Consider the following 22,528-nt stretch of genomic DNA (forward strand, 5'->3'; position numbering starts at 1 on the left):
AACTGCAGAGCTCACCGCCCCCCTCACTACCACAAATCTTTATACATTGTGAGCCAGATCAAAGTCAGTGATCTTCATCCTCTCGGTTCTGTGCCTAGCTCCCTGGCCTGAGACCATAAATCCATCGATAACTTCCACCTCAGCTACAACAGAACAGTTTGTTAAGTACAAGGGGATCAATAAATCAGACCTTGAGCCCCGTCCGCTACTATTTCAAGTTAATTACAAAGGGATTATTTTCCTTTAGCCCAGTACCTATACAAATAATATTGTTTAGTTGAACCAATTATTCAGGTTCAGTTCCCTCTTGGCTTTACACTGCAGTTTGACTGAACCAATTTTTAACCAGAGCTCCAATCGATACAATCCCTTGTTGCGGCAGGAGACGCCAGCAGTTCAGATGCCTGAGAAAAATCCCCTCCAAAATGGACATCATAGTAATATAAACATGTGTGGGTGAAAAGGGGATTTTCAGATGTTCCGTTAGTGTGTTTATGAATCTCACAAAGCTGCTCTGTATCGGGAGTGGGGGAGAAGAAAGCATAAAAATATTAATCAGCTACTTATCTTCTGACATGTTCTGGATCAACATCTGGTGCATGTGCAAGTGATGAAGTATGGCGCTTGCCACTAAAGCTTGTTTAATCTTCTCTTCCCATATCGGGCAGGGAAAATTAGCACTCTTAAAAATTAAGTTTCCAGATCCAATTTTTTTTTTCCCCTTTCTTTAAAATAAATTGCCAACATTGTATAGGCTGTCTGTTCTATTTTGGAAAATGTTTTTCGTCTGAGAAAAGACTGATCTTAAGGAGATTATCTACGGGCTGTTTCCTACCGCTTTTTGTCTCCCCTGCTGTATCTTACTGCCAGGGTTTACTAGACAAGTATAGTCTAGGTTCAGCTGTTTTATTTCTACTTCTATCAGTTCAAACTGAGATAGCTCACACATCTGTTTTATTTCTGAAAGCACTGCATAGGAAAAGTGTCCAGCTCATTCTAATCAAGCATAAACTTTCCTATAAATAACTAAGGAGCTAACGAAACAATTGTTTGGAGGAAATGAAAGTGTGTTTAAAAATTCAAATTCCTCTATACTGTATGCCTGAACTGTTCCAGTTTGAATGTCTTCCTGACAGCATGGATCAGTTGCTCTAAGATGCTGTCCCTGGAGTCAGCAAACTGAAACTATAGCAGGAAATCCAGGTATTAACATCATACTATGTGCTAATTATAAGCCATCATTTCACATTCTGGTATTATTCACTTCTAACCTCTTCTAACTAAATCATGTATTTGCTTTCTAATCACAGTTTGACAGTAGAGAGTGTCTGACACAAGACAGTGAAGTGATCTTTTAATAAGACAGCAGTTCAAAGATTGCAGCTTTTCTGCATAGTAACAAGCTTAGTTTGATTTGCTGCTCCACAAAGAACATCTACTTGGAGTAAGATGTTAGCCATCTTAACTTGTTTTGCAGAGTTTCATTCCTATAGCTACAGTCTCTGCAAGCATTATTAAGAATTTCCACCTTTTTAAGTTACCTTGGAGGTTTGTCTGGCGATTGCTACCGGGTTGGACATCACATATGCAAACATACACTTGAAATTGGATGGATATCTGAGCTTGTTTTGGCTGCAAATTTTGTTACTTGTGGGGACATTTTTTTTTTAATTAAAATATGAATTTTTATATCCTGGAATACTGAGGTACCCTACTGCAACTCTCAGCACCTTCATTAGGGGATTTCTTTATTTAAAGCAGCAACTTGAAAAAAAAAATTAGCTCACAAGAAACCAACACATTCTCCATGAAAAACCTTCTCAATTCACTCTTTCACAGTGAAACTAACTATTTTTTTTCCCCCAGTAGATTTTTCCCTGCTCCAGCTAGATGAGAAAATGATTGAGGCAATAGTGCTTTCCTTGCAGGCTCACTAACATGAAGGATTACTGTTACTTTTTGAAATGTTTTAAATACCCATTGTGTATCCTGTTTTTCTGGCACTAGATAACTTTGGAGTTGCCAAGACTTGCCATTTATTTTATCTTAATAAAGAATCAATAAGCCAAATCTTTACTCCCAGCAGCTGATAATTTAGGATTACATTTTTAATTTCCAGCTGCTGTCTTTTGTCTAGCTGGTTGCTATTTTTCATTATTATTTGCTCTTTTCTTTCCTTGACAGCAAATCCTTCAGATATGATTACCAGTTCAGCAATTTTCCCGTTTGCTGAATAAGATCTTTTGCTATTGATTACCACAAAGACTGAATCACATATGGAAATATCATTGGTCAAAAAGCCAACTACTCCTCTACTGTACAAGAAGCTCACCAGACCTGCAAAAAGCCTAGCTAAACCAGACCAAAATGGTTCTTCAGGCTTAAGGCAGCTCTATGAAACACACTAATCACCCGGTAGGAGAGGCTTTGCAAATAAGTGACTTTGCAGTTGAGAAAGTAGTCAGCAGAAGAGGGGAGGCTGGGAAAATACAAACCTGCACATCGTAAGTCCCATTTAATAAGACAGGCCTCTGGGAATTGATGTCCTGCAGCACCCCTGAAAGCACAGTGCGGTTGACTTTCTGGAAGTCTTTGGAGTGGCTGAATTGCACCATGTTGTGGAGAGCCAAAATTTTAGTGTCGAGCTCAGCATCCTGCCTGGTGCGGTTGTGCAGTCCTAGGTGGTACTTGCGGAAGTGTTTGATGAGATCTGTGGGGTCGTTCCCATAGTAACCGTATCCACAGATGTTGCATTTGAAGTCCTGAAGCTCTGGAGACAGAGGCGCCGTATCTGGGTTATCATTTACCAACAAATCTGCTTTAGATTTGTTCAGCCTTAAACCCCCATCTGAAGGCACTTGTGGGTTTTTTGAGGCCATGGGGACTGGGCTTGAGCCTTGGCCATCAGTTTGACCACTTTGCACTTGCACTGTTTCATCTGAAGCTTTTGGCGACATCTGATGCTCCTCATTTGTCTCCGCTGCATCTCCTGACGGGGTACAGACCACATCTTGGGTGTCATCTGCATCTGATTTTTGAGGAGACTTCAAGGGCTCACAGATTCCCCCAACAGCTGGAGATGAGAAAGCCAGCATATTTCTGTCTGTCACCTCATCATGAGGGAAGGATGGAACATTTCCTCCCTTATTGTGGCTTTCATAATTGAAGCCAGCCTTTTCACTCAGCACTGAGCTTTTCAAGTCCTTTTTAGTGCTGGAAGATGGCTCTTGGACATGCGTGCAAAGTTCCTCCTTGTTATTTAACTCTGCTGCATCACCCTGGTCAGTATTTTCTTGCATCTGCTCTGTGGAAAATTCCTTTTTCCTTCCAGACTCTTCACTTTCAGTACCTGTAGACTCAATGGTCTGTACCTCACCTTCACTAGCAACGTTTCTTAGAGGGGGGTTCTTTTTCCGGACCATATCTACCACAAAAAAAAGACAGAAAGAAAAAAAAAAAAGACAAAAAAGCAAAAAAAAACCCTATAGAATTATTCAAGATATATAACAGATTATAAACCTGGCACTTCTTAAAGCATTCTGAACTACATAAATACATCAACTTTTCAGAAAATTTTTTGTCAATCAGGTTTTTCCACAAAGAAAAAGTAAAGAATCATGCCAGTGAGACTGAACTTAACTAAAAGAACTATAAAGCCTACAAAAACATTGCCATCAGAGTGAGTGAATTACAGGTTTCATTGTCTTTTCAGAAGATAATGGCCTGGCAGAAATAATTTCAAATGAATGCTTCATTTAAAATCATTAAGGGAAAAAAAAAAAGAAAAGAAAAAAAAGGAAGAAATAAGCTTTTGCAGTCTAACATTCATACACTGTACAGCTACATATAATGTAGCTTTACAAAAGGACACCTAAAATCAGAAGAACTTAAACAAGTTATTAGGAAGGAAACAGATTTAAGAGAATAAGTAACTTGAGATTTCAGAGAAAGTATTTTTCCTAAGCAGGTATCAATTTCTCTATAGCAGAAGCTCCCCATCCTACTGCCCATAAACTTCAAACAGGATTATATAGACATTCTAGAGCCCAGCCCCACAGTCCATTATTCATGCAATTAGTTCTATTTGCCAAACAAAGAGAAACTAACTTTATTAGGAAACGCATTGTCAATAAAATTTTACAGGCCTGGATTCAGACATTGGACATTGCTGTGTGGCTGAGTTGGGATCTACCCTGAAAACACCTGGAATCCACATGGATCTAAACAGCTGCACCTTCCTCTGCTCAGCCCTCCTTGCATAGCCACTATTGCTAAATCTAGAAGTACACTTCCAGGATACCTTTGAGAAAGCTGAGACAGGAAGCTCTAAGTGTCAGAGAGAAAGAAGGAGCTGCCAGCAGTGAGTCAGCAGATAGCTGAACAGGGGAGACTATGGAAGAAGCAACCAGATTATGCAGGTACCAAGCCAAATTCTTCATCCACTAATGTATCTGCGCCTTCCCTACTTAAATATGAGAAAATCTTCTCCACTGAATGGTTCTGGATTTCATATTCATCACCAGCTGGTTTGATCCGTTTGTATTCACATGCTAGCTATGGGCAGAAGACAGATGTGCTACATTTTCTGTGCTCTTATCTTTGCCAACGCTGTATACAACGCTGGATACTCCTCTTTGCCAAATTGTGTGTTGTCTGGTGGCAGCAGCCTGCAGTACCACACATGAGATGTGAGCTGCAGACTCAAGCCTGAGCCCCCTCTTCCAAATCAGTCATGGCTGGGTGCCTACAGAGGCACTGAAGATTGCTCTGTGAAGGGATGGCCACCTGGTGATTCTGGGAGCAGCACTGATGCTCTCCAAATGATACTCCAAACTTTGAGAATTGTAACTGGAGATAGAGGTTACAAAAAAGAACAGGCATCTGTACATCCTCTTATTTACATCTGCTCCACATGAAAGGGCACTGTATGCTATGTTGATAAAGACAGATAACTTCTTAGGGGAAATGTTCAACTTGTGTCTTGGGATCACTCTGTTGTCTTTGTGGTTGAGCTGATCCACAGGCAGTATGGGCTACAGCAAGACAGCTTTCACACAGAATGCCAGCCCATGTTACAGAAATTGTGACACTCTGTGTGGTCTTAATAGATTTATTAAATGTCTACTGTGGTTCCTTACTGTAGAAGACACACATGCTTGGGAACCAAGTGTCTTCTCTTTAATGTCAACCACACCTACCAGGATATATATGGCACTGAATATTACTCTTTTTTTTCCCCCTCCAATAACTTCTGAACCATGAAGTCACTCCAAACTAAGACAAAAGCAAGATTTGCTGTTGTGGTAAGGGAACTATTGCAATGCAGATTCAGCCTACTAAAACAACAGACCTATATAGTCCAAGGTATAATGAGAGCCCTGAGCTTCTCTGTAGGACTTTGTGAATGCTCTTAGGTAACACACACTCAAAATACTTGTGAGCATCTCTGGTAGTGTTCAGCTAACTGTCCTTTTCTCCCAAGCCATTTTTTTTTAAATAACTTCTGTTTAAAAGCAACTCATGGCAGAGCACAGAGAAAGGAGTCCTGACTACACAGTGAAGAAAAATCAGAAACTGAGAAAGTAAACATCGTGACTGTTACCTCAGTCAAAATTAAACAAGACTGAATGCAGTGTTTTAAAATGTTTTTGTTACTGATATTTTTGGCAGATAAGGAAAGTTTAGAGATTTGCTATCTTCATGGCAACTGACAGAAGACACGCAGCAAAAAGGACAGGAAAAAAAGATACCACCAAAGGAGGAGGAAGAGGAGGAGGAAGAGGAAGAGGAGGAGGAGGAGGAAGAGGAAGAGGAGGAGGAAGAGGAGGAAAATCTGGACTGTATGGAGGCTAACTAGACAATACTTCAGATCTAGATAGTTTGGTTCAAATTTTCCTGACATATCTATAGTCTGCAAGTTAATGGAGGAAGGAAAAAAAATAAATTTTCCTAGCACAGCTTTTTCATGCAGTATTCTACACTTGGAGAAAGAAAGGAAAGAAGATACTGTTTTAAACATAAAAACTGTCTGAAGTTAAATTTAAATGTATTTTCCCCTCTTTTTTTTCCCTAGCATTTGAAATAACCATCTGTCATTTATTTGCTTGATATCCACTCAAGGGGACAGTAAGAAAAGACACACAAGATTTTCTTGTCACTGAAATTCCACCACTATCATTACTCAGATACATATTATATAAATAAAACTACATTTGCAATACTCCTAAATTGAAGAACCCATCCCCTAGCAAGTCATAAGTTAGATACAGAGAGAATATAGCACTCTGAAATTATTATCTCTAAGACAAATAACAGATTGCACAATGTTTTATTGTGTGCCAAGAACGTTTTCAGTTAACAATTTCACTTGAAAAAATGGATCACATACTTGTAAAATCATACCCAGCATTGACTTCATAAGGCATGTGGCTTTAGAGTGCTTTTTACAATTATTAATTCTATTAGTCAACTAGCAGGCGGGCTAATGCAATTGTCTTAGAAGATGCACGGAAGACACAGAAGACATTTTGAGAGCTGATCTGTATATCTGCAAAACAAAACAAAAAAAAAAGGTTTTCCTTCCTAAATTATGCATTCAAAATGTTTGGGTTTTTTGGTTTTTGTTGGTTTTTATTTCACTTAAAGACATTATTATGCCTATTGTACATTCACATGCATCTATTAGTGGGCACTATACAAAGAGTGGCAGCTGTTTTCTACTTCCACCAAGCATGAGAAACCCCACAGCTCCCTCCTCCTCAGGCAGATACACGTACTCTTGCACACATACACACACATAAAGAGAGGAAAATTATCTCAGAGGTGATGTCCACAAAAATAAGAGTTTTGTGTGAAGTTTAAGTGCTGAAAAACAGCTGGATAAATGCCTTTGAAAATAAAAGGCCTTAAAAAAAAAAAAAAAGAAGAAATCACGTAAATTAACACGTATTGTTCATCACAATGGGGCTGGCCCAGTGAGATACACATAACTGGTTCACATCCAGGCTCTGCCATCAGCAATTGGAAGTTATCTGTTGGCTGCCTCATGTCCCACTTGAAACAAATTTAGTGGTGTTGCTTTCATTGTTCGTGGGCAACTTCCCACATCTCAAAAAAATGCTATCTCAATACTAGCACATTTGTTGGGTGTTAGTAAACCAGCCAAGTGATGAACAGCCATTGGGAATGAATTACCTTTTCATGACTGGAAATGGTGATCCTCACAAACTAAAACAATTACTTAAGAGTGATGTGAATAAAAAACCCTTTTCAAGCTGAGGGAACCCCAGATAAGGCCCAGGTTTCAGAACTTGTCTTTGGGCTCCATAATCTAGGGTTTAGTATTTTATTTTCATTACACTAAAATTATGTATAAACCATGTGGGGGTTATTTTGTTTGGTTTTATCTGATATGCTCACTCTCAGCTATTTTAACATGGAAATAATACTAACAGCTATACATACTTTCCTTCAAAGCCGGACAAGGCTAATCTCCACAATTCATGCACATAGGTTTTTACTCAAGAATCACTGACCTCAGTTTATCCTTGAAACAAAATGAGGAAATTTCTGCTAAAATCAGTTTGTAATTCAGAACAATGAATTACCATAGCAACAACTGTACTTCTTTTTAAAAAATTTAAAAACCAAATTCTGGTAATCAATAGTTTTCTATGCATGGTGAAGATAATGGCTAATTACCTGCTGATCATCAGCAGCCGCAATGGGTCATTGTTATTGCTCATTACTTTTACTGAACATGGTGACTTGTCATCAAAGCCTATTGCAACAGTGTGGTTGTTGCCTTGCGCCTGTGTTGCAGGTTTAGTTCAGATCTTAGTCATAATGTTCTTTTAAGCTGAATAACACACTTAGAGAGATGTCTGAATTTTGTGAGATGTCACTGACTAATCTTCATACAAGTAGATGCATAAGCAGACGAAGAGCAAATTAAGTCAAGGGTCTATGAAGATCGTGATATTATCAGTCAATATGCTGCAGCAACAAAAAGTTAAATGAAAATGCTCATTGGTATTCAACAGGCTCAAGTAGTACCTCTTTGTTAAGGGATAGTAAAATAAATACCTTTACACTCATATATATATTATGCACCCACACACAGACGTATAATGCACATACGGCGCTTAAACATCAATCATTTTGCCAGAATAATGCAGAAAAAAATCATTAACTCTCGGTGTCTCGGCTTAATATATGTCTAATACTTACCTATCTCACAGGAGTGTTGTGAGGCTTAATTAATTAGTGACTGTAAAGCACTTTGTGATCCTCTAATGAAAGGTGCTACACAGCACAAAGTATTATTAAAATCATTAGGACCACAAAAAAGCCCTGTGGAATTCCAGTATACATTGTCTGTTGAGGTTGGGAGTGATCTTATTATTAAAAGGAGACCGTCAGACTAATTTTCATAATTTTTTCAAGATCTTTTTTTTCTCTCTCTGCTGTTGTGATAGCATGTTAGTAGCTAGAAATTTAATCTTATCATCTTAATAACATACACTCACACAGTTCGTTACTGCAGGGCTAAAGAACAGAGCAGGGCTTTTGCCACTCATCTGGCTTTCCCTTTTAAGACAAAAAATAAAATTGAGACACATCTTTTGACACCTTCCCACACTCCACCCCACCAGGACAGCTGATCATGTGAGATCGCAGGATACTCACTAGAGCCACATGGGAAAATACTGCTGTGGTTTTCATTTCTCTGCCCCTTTTTTTTTTCCCTTCTTTCACAGGGTAAAAGAAAAAAAAAAAAAAAAAAAAAAGGGGGGGGGGGGGAAATGGCACAAAACAACCCCAGCTTATTACACATAAATAGGCTACAAAGACTGTCTGCTGTGCTTTATATAAAAAACCCTTGAGTGTTCAAAGTGTCGGCTTCTATCAAGCACATAAAGTCCTAACCGGTCTGGAGCCTTCTCCACACTCTCCATGTAACAATTAAGCAGCTGTAACACACGAGCTCTGAAGCCAGAAACCTCCTGTCTTGAGAGAATGAATTTCTGGGAAACTGTCTCCACAGCAGGCTCCATCCACAGGGAGCCACCCTGCACCCAGCCCTACACCACAGCCCGTCCCACCGGGCTGGCCCAGACCTGTGCCGAGCACAACCAGAAAGTTAGGAAGCTAATCTGGAGAGCTGGTTCAAAGACCAGTATGTTTTCTAATTTAAGCATTTTTAAAATAATACAAATAATAATAACATTTTGCAAATACACTGGAAGCTCCAGGTGAAATTGCTGCCTTCACTGAAAATTATCTTACACTAGATGCAAACTAACCCCAGCCTCAGACAGAGTGGTACAGGACTATCTAATGCTCCTGTCTTTCCATCTTCCTTTATGGATACTCGAACAGTGAAAGGACAGAAAAGAGATGTGTACAGTTTCACACCTTCACCATCTCCAGCCAAGACACAAAGCTACATGCAGTCACACACAGTATTACTCCTCCAGCTTTGTCTGTGGTTCTCAGAGCAAGCCTGCCTGAAAACAACCAATACATTATCCTAACCTTTATCTTAGGAGAAGGTAAGAGCAGCCCTTTTTGTGCAAAGAACTCAAGAAACAGGCTTTAAACCATGTGAGGGCAAAATAAGCTTAATGACAAGCAAATCCCTCCTCAGTAAGACCACTTCCTCCCACTTTGGCACCAGTGTCTCCAAGTACAACCTACAAGACAGGGCAAGTCATGGCTCTATGCAAGTGACAAACTAATACTGAAAGACTTTTTAAGCTATACATGCTTTTGTACAAGTCCTGAAACTACATGGCTGCTCTTTCCTGCCCAAGACTGCTTACAGTAGAACATGCCTCCTTGTATCAGTAAAAGTTAGCTAGATCAAACATTGTATTTGGTCAAAATTTATCTGCTTGATAGTCTACACTCTGCATGTTCCATCGAAATTATGATAGCTTAGCCAATCTAGAAAACACGAGACGAAAATCATGCCTTATATGCTACACTAGTATAGCAGTATTATTGCAAAATAACGCTCGTTTTTACCTCCTCTCTTGCTCTTATGTATTTTCGGAGTCTTCCACTTGGTCCCTGATCACCAATTCACCAGGAGCTTTTTGCAATTTTTTTCTACAGAGTTTACAACAGAGGCAAGTGGAAAAAAGCTGTGGTCTGTTCGAGCTTGTTCCTTTCCATTTACATTTACCTTCCCAACATTGATTATTCTCAAATCTCTACAGGTGCACTTTCAGACAGCTTAAATCCTGTTCAGCTACAAAGTCTCATCACCTTCAAACAACTCTCATCAAATAAATCTCTTATTAATTCACATCAAATTTATTCAAAATGATCTTTTCTATTACCATATGCTTCAGAGCACAGCACCTATTAGTAGTCACCTAGTCACTGGAATAAATTTAACCTTTTTTATGGGTATAAAACACTTGGTCATTTCAGAGAGTTTAAGAGTGGCATTTCAAAACAGACTGAGCCTACTTCCAGGCACTTGTTTCATTTCAAGCTCACTACTGGGGTAATCATGCAGACAATTTCAGGTGAAACTGAAGTCAAAAGGTGATTTGTCTAAAGAGGCGACACAGGGTGGAATATTACGACATCTTACAGCCAAAATGAAGAACTGCTTTTATTTAAGGGTGCCTGAGCACAGCAGTTTGCTGCTCTGCATTTCTCACCAGCCTACTGCAGAGAACTTGCTCCCACCAGACCTCCAATGCCATCTATCCACACGTGGGAACCCATGAAGGCAAAGATTTGCTTTGCCTTGGCTTCCAATCAAGCTTCTAAAAATACTCTGTAAACATGACAGCTTGTGAAACCCCAATGAAGATTGTGACACAGGAAAATTAGTATCACTGCCATTTTAAGGCTAAATAAAATTACGTATGGAGAGATGCAAAAACCAAAGCTTCCAAGGTGACATGCAAGCAGGGCTAGTTACTGAATCTGGTTTCTCTTGATGTTCAGACCCATACACCTCTCCTATATGTATGTCAGTAGAGAGTGTCATCCTCACACTTGGCAAAAGGCCAAGATCCTGTAATTTAATAGGGTACAGAAAGAGCATCTCATACAAAAATCTAAATGCTCCAACTTACCATGACAGTCATGGGACAAGCTGACATTTTATTTGTATGCAAATTAGCCTCCAAAATAGCATTAAAAGGCCACACTTTCAGAGAATATTGTGCCTTTGCTTCAGCATTTATCTGAACATTCAGCATTTATCTACACTCACTTTGTGTATTAAAAGTAGTTTAATTTATATGTATTGATGCTGCTTTGCATGCTCCCCAATCTGTTGTTATTGCACCGCTGAGAGAATTCAGCCTGATTTGCTTACTGCAATAAAATAACTGACTTCTGCCAGGGCTGACACCTCCTATGAGACCCCTGTCATCCTCACTGAATCTTCTGGTTATTCTATTAATTTGCTTTTGTTACACATTACAGGGCTATAGAACATTCCTGTTAGATGAAAGCAGAGGTCCATTTAGCGTGGAGCTCTGCCTTGGAGACCAGCCAATACCAGATCCTTCAAAGGATCTTCCTTTGGACAAATACAGAAGCACCTACCTCTCTCAAAAATAAATGGCTCCTAATCCTCAATACTTCTCACATTCATAAGAGTTTATAGCCCTTAATTATCTCTCACATTCTACAATTTGTTGTTAAATAAGTCTGCATATCCCAATTTCCAACAGAAGTGTCCAATAACTTTCTGAACATTACATTAATCTTGGTATCAGTAGTATCTTGTCACCCTCCCATTACAATCTAATTATGAAGCAAAAAAGAACAAGTATCTGAAGCCCTTTGAATTTACTTCTTGTCAGCAGAGTAGTGTTTCCCCTCTATGCACTCTGAATTTGCTCCTTGCCAAAAGAGCAGTGTTTCCCCTCAAACTTGTACTACTGAGAATCAAAGATGCTCTAGTCTGTGAGTACATCTATCACATTCCCTCTATTCATCTTGTCTTTAAGAGTAAACAACCATTGTCTTTCCAGACTCTTCTAGTAGGTGTGTCAATCTCATATGTTTCAATTTCATTTCAGCCTGAGTAAACGTTCTTTGTAATCCAAATGTCCTTTGAAGGCAATGGGAGTTCAGGGTTTGCAAATGACTCAGAGCTGAATCTTAGTTGAGTATATTGGCAGAGGCAAGCACAGAGATACCTTGAGTTGAAGAGTGAGGAATGAAGCTGACCTCCTGGCTCCTAGGCAAGAGCAATCAAGTATGGATACAAGTGACTCATTTGTTCTTTTGCATTAAGAATACAATGGACTGATCTCCTCTGCCTTTAAGTTAATGGTAAAAGCCTTACTGACTGAGAAGCAAGACTGAGATGTGCTGTGCCTTTCTGCCACATGAGGCCTGTGATACAAGAGAAAGGTATCAAAGTTCCCATTCCCAAAACTTCAGTCAAATGGAAGCAAAAATTATTTGAGAGGAGAAGATGGAAGGAAGAAAGAGAATGGTTCCAGTTACCATTTGAGAAAAGCTCAAATAATTTTGTTTCCAAACACAGGCAAAAAAACCCTGGAGAGGGCATTACTGCAGTGCTTTTCCAGACAGACTAGAACCAAGATGAACACGAGTTTGCAAAACGAGGTGTGTTTTTTGGGTTTGTTTGGTGTTTCGGGGTTTTGTTGTTGTTGTTGTTGTTTGTTGTTTTTTAAAGAAACAAATTGACAAGGGTTTCCAGACACAAGTTACACAGGTAAGAGAGGGCAACCAAGGGCAACAGGAGTTGAGCCCACTACATCAAAGCAGACTTTGGCTTTGGGTGCCTATCCAAATTGAGTCTTCAAAGGTTCTTATGTTGCCCTATTGTTTAGCTTGAATCTTGTCTAAGCTTGCTCAGAAGAACCCACAATCAGAAGTATGGGAGAAGGGAAAAAGAACACATATTTTCCAAACTGTGATTTCAAAACAAAACAAAAAAATGTAAATCTACATGCTGCAGGCTAATACTGGTAAGCGTGGCTAGCTATTGTTGCTCCATGCTTTTCAATTTCCATATATTAGCATTCATTGCTGACATTATTAAATCCAAAGTTATTTGGATGCTTTGATCAGCAAATTGAATCTTGAGTCTACATATGATGTACCTATATTCACGTAAAGTTTACAAAACTATTATATTTCCTTATTCTAACTCTTCCCCCAACATGCTGTAAGTTTCCATATATCCCACAGCCATACATTCCAAACACAGACTATTTTATTTAGTAATGTATTCAAGAATTTAGATGAAAAGCAATGGAAAATGTTTGGCAACCTCTATATAAACAATTTCTATACATTTGGGTTGAATCATCCAGTAAACACTCATCTTGATATGCCTGTAACAGATAAAACTTTCATCACCAATATACCCTCTTGACTCGGGAGGTCAGGATGCAGGAGGATCTGTATTACAAACATTTCATATACTCTTTATGGCTATCACAAAAATTAACATCACATTAAATATAAGCAAGTCAGAATTTTGGCTCTGATTTCCCACTCAGCACAAATACCCCCACTCTCCATTGTGAAGGGGGGGAGAAACAACAGCAGTGGCAACCACAACAAAAGAGTGGATTGTGTGTTTCCTACACAAAACAGAAAGCTGTGCCTATTCAAGAAATCTTGGCCATTTGTCAGAAATTACAGAACTGATGTTGAAGCCCAATATTAGCTCCAGCCAAAGCAGTGGTGAATTACCTTGCCTTTGGAATCATCCTTATTAACTATGAAAGACTCTCTACTGCAACACACATCATATGGTTCTCATGCAGACTCAGAAACACTACAGGCACTTTCTTGTAATAAAACAAAGTAAAATTTTAAAAAAGTAAAAAATACCAAAGTGAATACAAATGGATTTACTTTGAGTGTTTTTTTCTATTATTTAACCTTTTTATCTCTTATTTATGTTTCATTTTAAGCTGAGGAACGAAGTGAAATGCTGATGAGAAAGCTACTCTTATAATGCCTCCACATTAATGATTTGTTATGAAACTGCTTTAAAACAGAGAAGCATTTTTCAGAAAGACATGAGAATCAAATGTACATATTCACTGAGGAATATGATTTCTGTTTTACCAATTTCAATTCTGGTTGGAAATGGGGAAGGGGGACTTCAAGACTCTGCTGATGTGGCTTTGCAGCAGCTTCATGTAGCAAACGCTGGTATTCCTTTAAAATTGTTAAGGGGTGCCAGCATCAGCCTGTTGACTGTTAGATGAATATATATTGTGCAAATAATGCTGTTCTTATTCGAATCAGTTTTTGCCCAACTCCCACATAAACTTTCCATGGGAAAAACTCATAATGCCTGCATAAGTGATTTTATGAATCTAGCTTTCGGCTTTTGATAGCAGATTTCTTATGCTACTGGCTTTGATTCTTTATTGCGTGAAGGTGTAGTGCCAAAAGCCTTCACATTAGTTTTGACCATACAGACATCAGAAATTTAATTTAAACCCTGGCAATCTGCCAGGATCATAAAACAAACCAAAAAAAAAAAAAATTTTTAAATCTATTTATTTTTATTCTGAGAGCTAAATATGTAATTTCCACAAACACAAGGGCAACACAGGTTGCAGAACCAGCACGCTACAATGTACAGACAGGAACTAGAACTACTAACAGGAGTTAAGTAGAAATCTGCAGTCTGCAGGGAACCAACAGAAGTGGACAGATGTTTTTCCCACCTAATTGTATCTCATTTCCATCGATAATACACCTAAATGTTCCCTTACCAAAAATCAAAAAAAATAAATCTAGAACTTCTCCACAGAAAAGTTACACAGAGGTACAAGCACAGATTACACTAATACTTCTGTTCTCAAAAATGCCCTCTACACAAGCGAGCCTTACCGCATTGCTCCTGTCTTCCTCCTCCTCTGAGACACCTTCTTGCCACCTCAATTCCCAATCCGACACCTCACCAGTTTTGAGAAATATCCAACAGTGATGCAGGGCCGATTTGCTGCGCTGGGATACATCCCACAAAAATGGAAAGCTTTTGCTGTGTTTTCATTTATAAAGAAAGCAACTTATTAAAGCAACTTCTGGGTTCACTGGCATCTTGGAGTCTAAAAAAAGTCCCAAAATTATTTGCAGAGGCTACAACAGCACCTTCTTTGAAGTAGTGTTGCAACTTGTGCAAAGGAATTTGGGATGTACCTGAGATCTGAAGGTGCGGGCTACAAATTAACACAGCCAATTAGGTGGAGAAGCTGAGAGTCCAACAGAGATGGAGCAAGATAACCACAACTGAATAAAAGGACTGCCAAACACAAGCCAGTTGGCTGAGTACAGATCATGTCATCCTGCTCAGCTAGCTGCTGCCCAATCAATAATCTGTTGCTGTTTGTTCTCCCCATGCCAATCAATCCAAGCTAGGGCTGCTTCTAATTTTCCAATCTAGGAATAGCTTGAGAATATCCACAATTGTTATTTCAAACAACTCAAGAGATAAATGTTTCATCCACACATCAGCATGCACATTCTTCCCAAAATGGGACTAGTCAAGAGTAAATAATTACTCCTGTAACAGTTTGATCTGATAAGCCACAAGACATAAGGCTACAAAAGCGATCTTGGTACCATTAGCAGTCAGGAAGAATGCAGCTTCTAAAATTACTTGATTAACTGATACAGGGCCCAAAACCTCTGATAACTCTGTAGAGAATGTTTCTCAATAGATACAGCCATTTTTTAGGGATAAGTATTAGGTATGAATTTCTTATCCCCTGAAAAAGTGGTACAAGCGGATTTGTGCTACAAAGATGTTGTGTTTTACATGGAGACAGGGAAGAAATCAGAGCAAATTCAATTTAAGCATTTCTTTAAAAATTAATTTGTTAAGCAGTATGTATTGAAAAAATAATTTTCAGAACTTGTACATGGCTTCTCGTAATGAGGCATTTGTTTAACTATTTGTGTGAAGATGACAAGAGCATATATATGCATATCTGACATAAAGAGCAGCTGGAAAGCTGAAGTCATGTATTTAAGTAGCTGATACTTAGGTCTTCTCCAGCATGAGAATCTACTGTTCAAACCTAAAGTCTTCCTTTTTTAAAAAAAATAAGCATTATATGATTGAATCTCATGGCATCTTGATAGGCCTTGGTCCATTAACAGAAAAACAATTACTCTTTATGACTCTCAGATCTAAAGCATTGATTTGATTTCCCGTCCTATTACACACCAAGTTGCTGCAGCTCATGATCTCCTTTGAGTCTGAAACAAAACCGCCCAACAACTACTCTCATAACACTCTTCACCCACACACGGCAGAACCTGCACATTGTTCCCATTTTGCCTGCTCACAAGATGGCATGCTTGTCTCACTTCAACTCCACAAATAAGTCTGTATTACACTCACAGCATCAGGGATAATTAAAGGTTGGGCACGGAGGTGGTAGTGCTGTAGCTGAGTAGAGCAACGCGCTCCCACAGCACCAATGGCACCAGCGGTGATGCAGGTACGTCTGTACTGTGGCGCCTCTGATGCCACAGAGACACACACTTGCTGGTTCTCACTTCCCAAGCCCAAATGCAGGAAGCAGTGTGGGCTTGGATACTGCAAAACTCAGAAGGAAAAACTGTGGCTTCTATAGCCCAAACTGCACTTTGTCTACCTATGACACTAATGGCATCTGAGCTAAGGGCAGTTGTGTAACTCAACAGTATGCTGTAATCCAGGCAACATATCCGCACTTGACGAGACTCTAAAATTATTGAAAATTACCACCTCCCTTACATCTTTCCAAGGGCTTGACATATAGATGCCTAATGTCTCATTACATTTCGATTTCAATCATGACTGCAAATTACTGGAAATACAGAAGAAGAATGAGACATAAGGCAGAAGAGGCTGCATTACAGTGGCTGGATTCCAGACACATCCTGAAAATATTATAATCCCCAAGGAAAACATAATCTGTAACTCAGAGAAACAGCAAACCTGCAGCAGATAGCAGAATAGAGATTACATGCTGTAGAACCAGTGGCTTGCTCTTCACACACAGAGAGAGCCAAGACTTGTCTGGATTTAAAGAAACATGCTTCTCTTTTTTTTCTTTCCCCCCTTTTTTTAAATACAAATATGAGGGATAGAAACAGTAAGAACATTGCTGTACCTGTTTATTTCTCTCACATTCACTACAAAAGCTCTGAGAAAACAGAAAATGTATCCCCTTTTATTTCAGTCTAGGACTTCATGTAGGAAGTACACACATTTAATTCTATACACAGACCCTTCAAGTTAACCTGTGTCCTTTATACCAGTAACCAGCTGATAACAGTTTCTTCAGCTCCCTACATTTTGCCCTGAATTCACAGCATCACAAGTCAATTTGGTACTTGACCAGGACAAAAATTAAATATGCCTTAGCCTGTGCTGGAGCTGGCATGTGAATACTGTAACTGAGATTCATGAAGTGAAGAAATGTCAATGGTTTAGGCGTCAAGATGAGCAAAAGGAAGACCATTGTGCAAGCTCACACCACCACAGTGATGCTGTGCAAGCTGGAAACAGTGAACCCACAAAAAAGCATTAGGCAGGGATTTCTTTCTACAGTCAGCTGAACTGCTTCCTGTAATTGTAAATACACAAAGGTTAAAGTAAGAAAATTATTAAAATGTGCCACTAAAAAATGAATTCCCAAAGAACAGTCAAAAAATTCATCAACAATAGTCTATCATCCTAAGATATTGTGGAAATACAGCATTTCTGGAGCAGACAGCCTAGCATTTACTTTTTTGGCTATGTGAGAAAAATCCAACATCAAATTGTGGGTACATCTAAACTGTAGGATACACTTCTGCAGTTCTCAGCTCCAAATGCACACCCTGACAACATCCTGACTACACGTCAGAAAATCTGGTTTGGCACCATTCTCCTACGCACTTTGGACTCCATCAGTAGAAACCCAAGTGAACAGACGAAGTGCAAAATGCATCATCCAGCAGATGAGGATTGCAGTGCCTGGCCTGCAAGAGAGTCAGAGCAGCTGCTCATTGTGGGCTTGTGCTTCTTATAAGCACTCTACATTTCAGCACTCTGCTTTCTGCAGTGGTTTATAAAGTCATTTTTTCAGTACTATGTTTACCTTTTTTTTTTTTTTAATGAAACAGTACATCATTGAAGAGAGAGAGTACTATGGTTAGATGAGTAGCCAAGGACTGGGAAGTATCTCCTAATTCCCTTTGTGTCCTCAGAAAAGCAGCATCATATGCTAACAGCTCCCACTCCAGAACAGCCCTATCATGACTACGTTTATATTGGTTCGCTAATATGCGAAGCAAAAAGTGAGTCTGGTCTGGAGGCCAAACTACTGGGCAGAGACTGAAGCTCTCACTTTACTCTCAAGTCACTTCTTTCCATTTGAACTAGCCATTCAAAGTCTCAAGTCTCAATTCAAACAGCTGCATCACAGGTGATCTAACAAGACAAATACTCAAGTGAGTTTACACAAAAAAATACTAAGGAAATTGGATGATGACACAGTTTTGTAGTATCTTCGATCTAGAGATGTACTGAGATATCATACAAATAACTATTGAAAAGTTGTATTACAAGCTGGAATAAAAATTAGTAAGGAAGAGTGCATGCTCTGTGAAATAACAATCCCTGACAGCTTATTAACTGTAAATGATATAAGAAAAAAAAAAAATAAAAACAAAAACATAGTAGTTGACCACAATTATAAATCAATCTAAATCACACTTCAAAAGCATTTTAGCAGGAAGAGGTAATGCCATAGATGACACTGCATTTACAAATTATTTTAAAAGTTCAAGAAAGATTAATTTTAACTAAAAGTAATGAAGTCATGGAAGTTGGAACTCTTCTACATGAACATGTGAAGTGCAGCACAATTGCTAGCAGCAGGTAAACATTAGGGAGGGAAAAGCTTAGGATCATGTTGGCGTAAGAACAAATAGACTAGCCATGATTAACTCTGGGCTGAAAATGAGAAGGAAGAGTTTTAACTGACAAAGCAGTGAGGCTATGAAACATCCTTCCATCAGACGCAGCCAAGGCAAAAAAACAACCCTACCTAATTTTAGGATCAAGGTGGGTCACTTTACAAAAGGGATTACATATGGTGGTTGATGTTCAAAGAGTTACCCACTGCTCACAATTTCCACAGAAATTCAGGACAACGTAAACAAATCCACTTTTTCAGGACACGCACAGCCTCACTGGTATTCCTTAAAAATTTACGTGCCAAGGGCACTCTCTCCTCAAAAGCAGATGGGGAAAAGGTTATTCTTTGTCTCTAACCTTACCAAAAAAAACCCACCAAAACTATTATTTTCATTGTGACTTTCTGCAATCCATAAAGCAAGTAGTCTTAAAAAGACAATACCTTACATACACAGGGTATGTGATGTTTCCCACTTGGCCAGAAGAAATTAACTGCAACATTGTCAATATCAATGCTTTTGTCAGAAAGCCACTTCCATACTTTCTATTAGTCACATATATGTGTGACTGCCATACTCCAAAGAGACACTGTATAGTTCTTTTTCTATTTTAAAGACACTCAAGCTATTAGAAAGCCAATGAAAAGGCAGCTCCTGAGCCTTCTATGTACATAGATTCACAAAAGGACAGCTTGTCTGTATTGCTTCGCCAGCACTACACTTAGCAGTGATAACAACAGAAAAACCAAACACAAAGTATTATCAGGAAAATGTACATAGAGCCTGAGTGGGACAGAGGTCAAAAGATAGGATGCATCTATAGCAGGTTCAGGCAGTCTGAGTCATCTAAATAGGATTAAAAGATTGTTTGGGAGAAATTATTTTTTAGTAAGACAAAACAGCTTCTGAAATTCTTAATATTGCAGTTTTCAACTGAGTTTCATTTGTAGGGAGGAAAATCAAACAGGTAACAAGGGATGCCTGTTGTCTGCTAAAGAAAAAGGAAAAGTTTAGCTCCAATTCAACAGGGACAGAATGCTACCCATCTCCCTGCTTCTTCTTGGAGCACTCCATCTCCCTAGCTTGTTGCAGCATCTCTGTTTTCACATAATTCGCAATGCTAAAACAAAGATGGCAACAAAGAGCTGAGAAGAGAAGCCTTATCCAGTGAAACTGATGAATGCAAACCTTGCAATTCCTAAAATCCTCAAATGAGGTTCATTTGAGCCTGACCAACCTTCACACATTATTTTGGTTTAGCTGTGTAAACACCAAGCCAATTGTTCTGTTTCTTTTCTTTCCACGATAGCATGATGTATCGCTATTGCTTTTTTCTTTCTACTACACTAAAATGCATTTAAACATGTATTTATTTATGCTACATACTGTTTGCTAAAACCAGGGCTCTTCAATAATCCATGATTTGGCAGTTCTTTCCAACATCTCATTTCTGCCTGACATATCCCATGAAGGCTTTTTTTTTCCCTGGCAATATATTGGAGTTTTTGCTTCTGCTTGTGAAAAATGCAGAGAGTCAAGATTTTCCAACACTGAGTAGGTAAAGCACAGAGGAGAGGGTAACCTTGACAGAGTTAAAAGTAAACTTTGGTGACATTTGTCAGTGAGAGCAGAGTTGTCACCAAGACAAGCAGTAGGTGCCACAGGTACATCCAGGAGCCAGGATCAGAGGGTGCAACTTCATAATAGGCTTAAGCTATATTAGTCCTGAAGAAGCCCTGCCCTTCCCATCACCCATCACCTGCCTGTCCAGGCCCTGCCCTGCACATGCACCCATTTCTGGTCAAAACCACTGCGTTCACATCCCAGGGCTGGCAGTAGGTCAGTCAGACTGTCCCTCCAGTGGCAGCTCAGGCTTGGATCAAAAAAAGCTTATTTCTCCTCTTGACAGCAAATCCCCAACATATTTCCAGCCCACCTTCCATCTCCTTATCACTACACTAGAACCATACTAGCACTAGTACCAGAGAAACAAGGAATAGGTCACACACCTGAAAAAACTCCATCACAGTCCAACTCAAATCACTACCTGCTCCTCAGTCTAGAAGCACTACTAGGCAGATCACCATCTTGAACATTCTCAGACAGAGGCCATATATCTCATCGGCATGACCGTGAGGAGGCTGCGGGCAGTCCAAGCACTGCCGCCCACCCATACAACTAGGCTCCTGCACGTCTGCAGTCCTCCTTGTCAACACACACGGAAAGCAAAATCATCAGAAATGGTGTGGGTGAACAAAAATAAGCCATACCATAAAGGAGGGAGTGGTGGAAAAGACTTCTTTTTTTAAAAAGACATAGAGAAAATTTGCCAGGAAATTTAAGTACCGTCTTCAGAGAAGTAAAATCATTATGGCAAGCAAACTGATTCATTAAATAATATGTAAGGGAGGATTATAATGCTCAGTTTGTCATTAAGATGCTTTCAAACTATACCTCTGTAAGATACGCTAATGACATTCAGCTTTTGTATTGCACAGCAGAAGCTATGCTCTGGGTGGAATTCTGTGCCCTGTGTTACATGGGAGGTCAGGCTAGAAAAAGCAGTTATTAGTTCACATTGACTGTAAACATGTTTAAAATGCACACAAAACCCAGCCATACCATATAGAAACCAGATATAAAGGTGATGAACTGGTCCATAACAAGCAAGAGATTCCCTGTCCACCCAGGAACTTCTGTCTATGAGCATGACTCCTGCCTTTGGCGTATTTTTCTCTAAAATTAAAAGCCTGCTTGTCTGCTGAAGGTCTAATCAATTTCTTCTTTTCCCCACATCCACATCTGAATTCTACTCAAAATGAACACTAATAGAAATAAACCATTAGTTTGTGTGTACCTCTTTACTCAGTAGTTCAAAGAGTTTTATTTCAGTGACATTAAGTTCTGCTGTATTTTGACCAATTTACATAAGTCTATATTAAAAATAGCAAAACACAGGCTCCAAAACCCAGTGGAATTGGCACATATTTGCACGTGATTTATCATCTTCACTGTCACAGTAACCAACCCAGTGCATTATTATTATTTTTTTTTGCTTAGTTCTCTCTGTAAGCTGTCAGGAGAAGTCACTCTATCAAACAGAAATGTTACACTATTTTTATTGCTTATCTCTTTTACTGTGAGTTACATCAGTAAGTCATCTTCCTCCATCAACTTGACAAGAGTCTTTCTGGTGTTGACCTTAAAAGGACAGAGCTGTGACAACTTATTTTTTGTATTCTTTTAATAGTTCTCAGCTGAATACTTGTCCTTGGTAGCCCAGGGCTTTCATCTGGCACTGTTTTACCCTGTGTGTATACTAAACAACAAAGCTTTGGTCATTCAGCCCAATAGTATCTCCCAGCCTTTATCACAAGAGGCACTGCAGAACTCAGAGATGGATTTTGTTCTGGCAAAACCATGATTAATTAAAAGAGGTCTTCTAGATTTGGCCTTATTTTCTTAATGCTTTGTAATTAATGAATATGAACACACATATTTATTTCCACAGCCTTTGCTGAAGATATTAAGCACTCCAATCCCTGGTCTCAATCCCTCCCAGCATTTTCATTTGTGTTACATAAATAATTGTGTC

The 22,528-nt window shown here is 39.1% G+C and overlaps 1 protein-coding gene across 5 annotated transcripts in view; it reads right to left on the reverse strand.

The window, feature by feature from the left end:
- The window catches only part of TRPS1 (transcriptional repressor GATA binding 1), a 202,560-nt gene that overhangs the window by 156,479 nt on the left and 23,553 nt on the right, over nt 1–22,528 (reverse strand). For 3 of the 5 annotated variants that reach the window (XM_054167398.1, XM_054167397.1, XM_054167399.1), the window contains exon 2: nt 2,496–3,424. In XM_054167398.1, coding sequence (XP_054023373.1) covers nt 2,496–3,422 — 927 coding nt within the window. In that variant the 5' untranslated portion in view covers nt 3,423–3,424. Of the gene's footprint in view, nt 1–2,495; nt 3,425–6,388; nt 6,548–22,528 lie in introns of all 5 variants that reach the window. The other 2 variants (XM_054167400.1, XM_054167396.1) reach the window with 1 other exon arrangement.

The sequence above is a fragment of the Dryobates pubescens genome, chromosome 14, assembly GCF_014839835.1.
Source record: "Dryobates pubescens isolate bDryPub1 chromosome 14, bDryPub1.pri, whole genome shotgun sequence".
Taxonomy (NCBI): Eukaryota; Metazoa; Chordata; class Aves; order Piciformes; family Picidae; genus Dryobates; species Dryobates pubescens.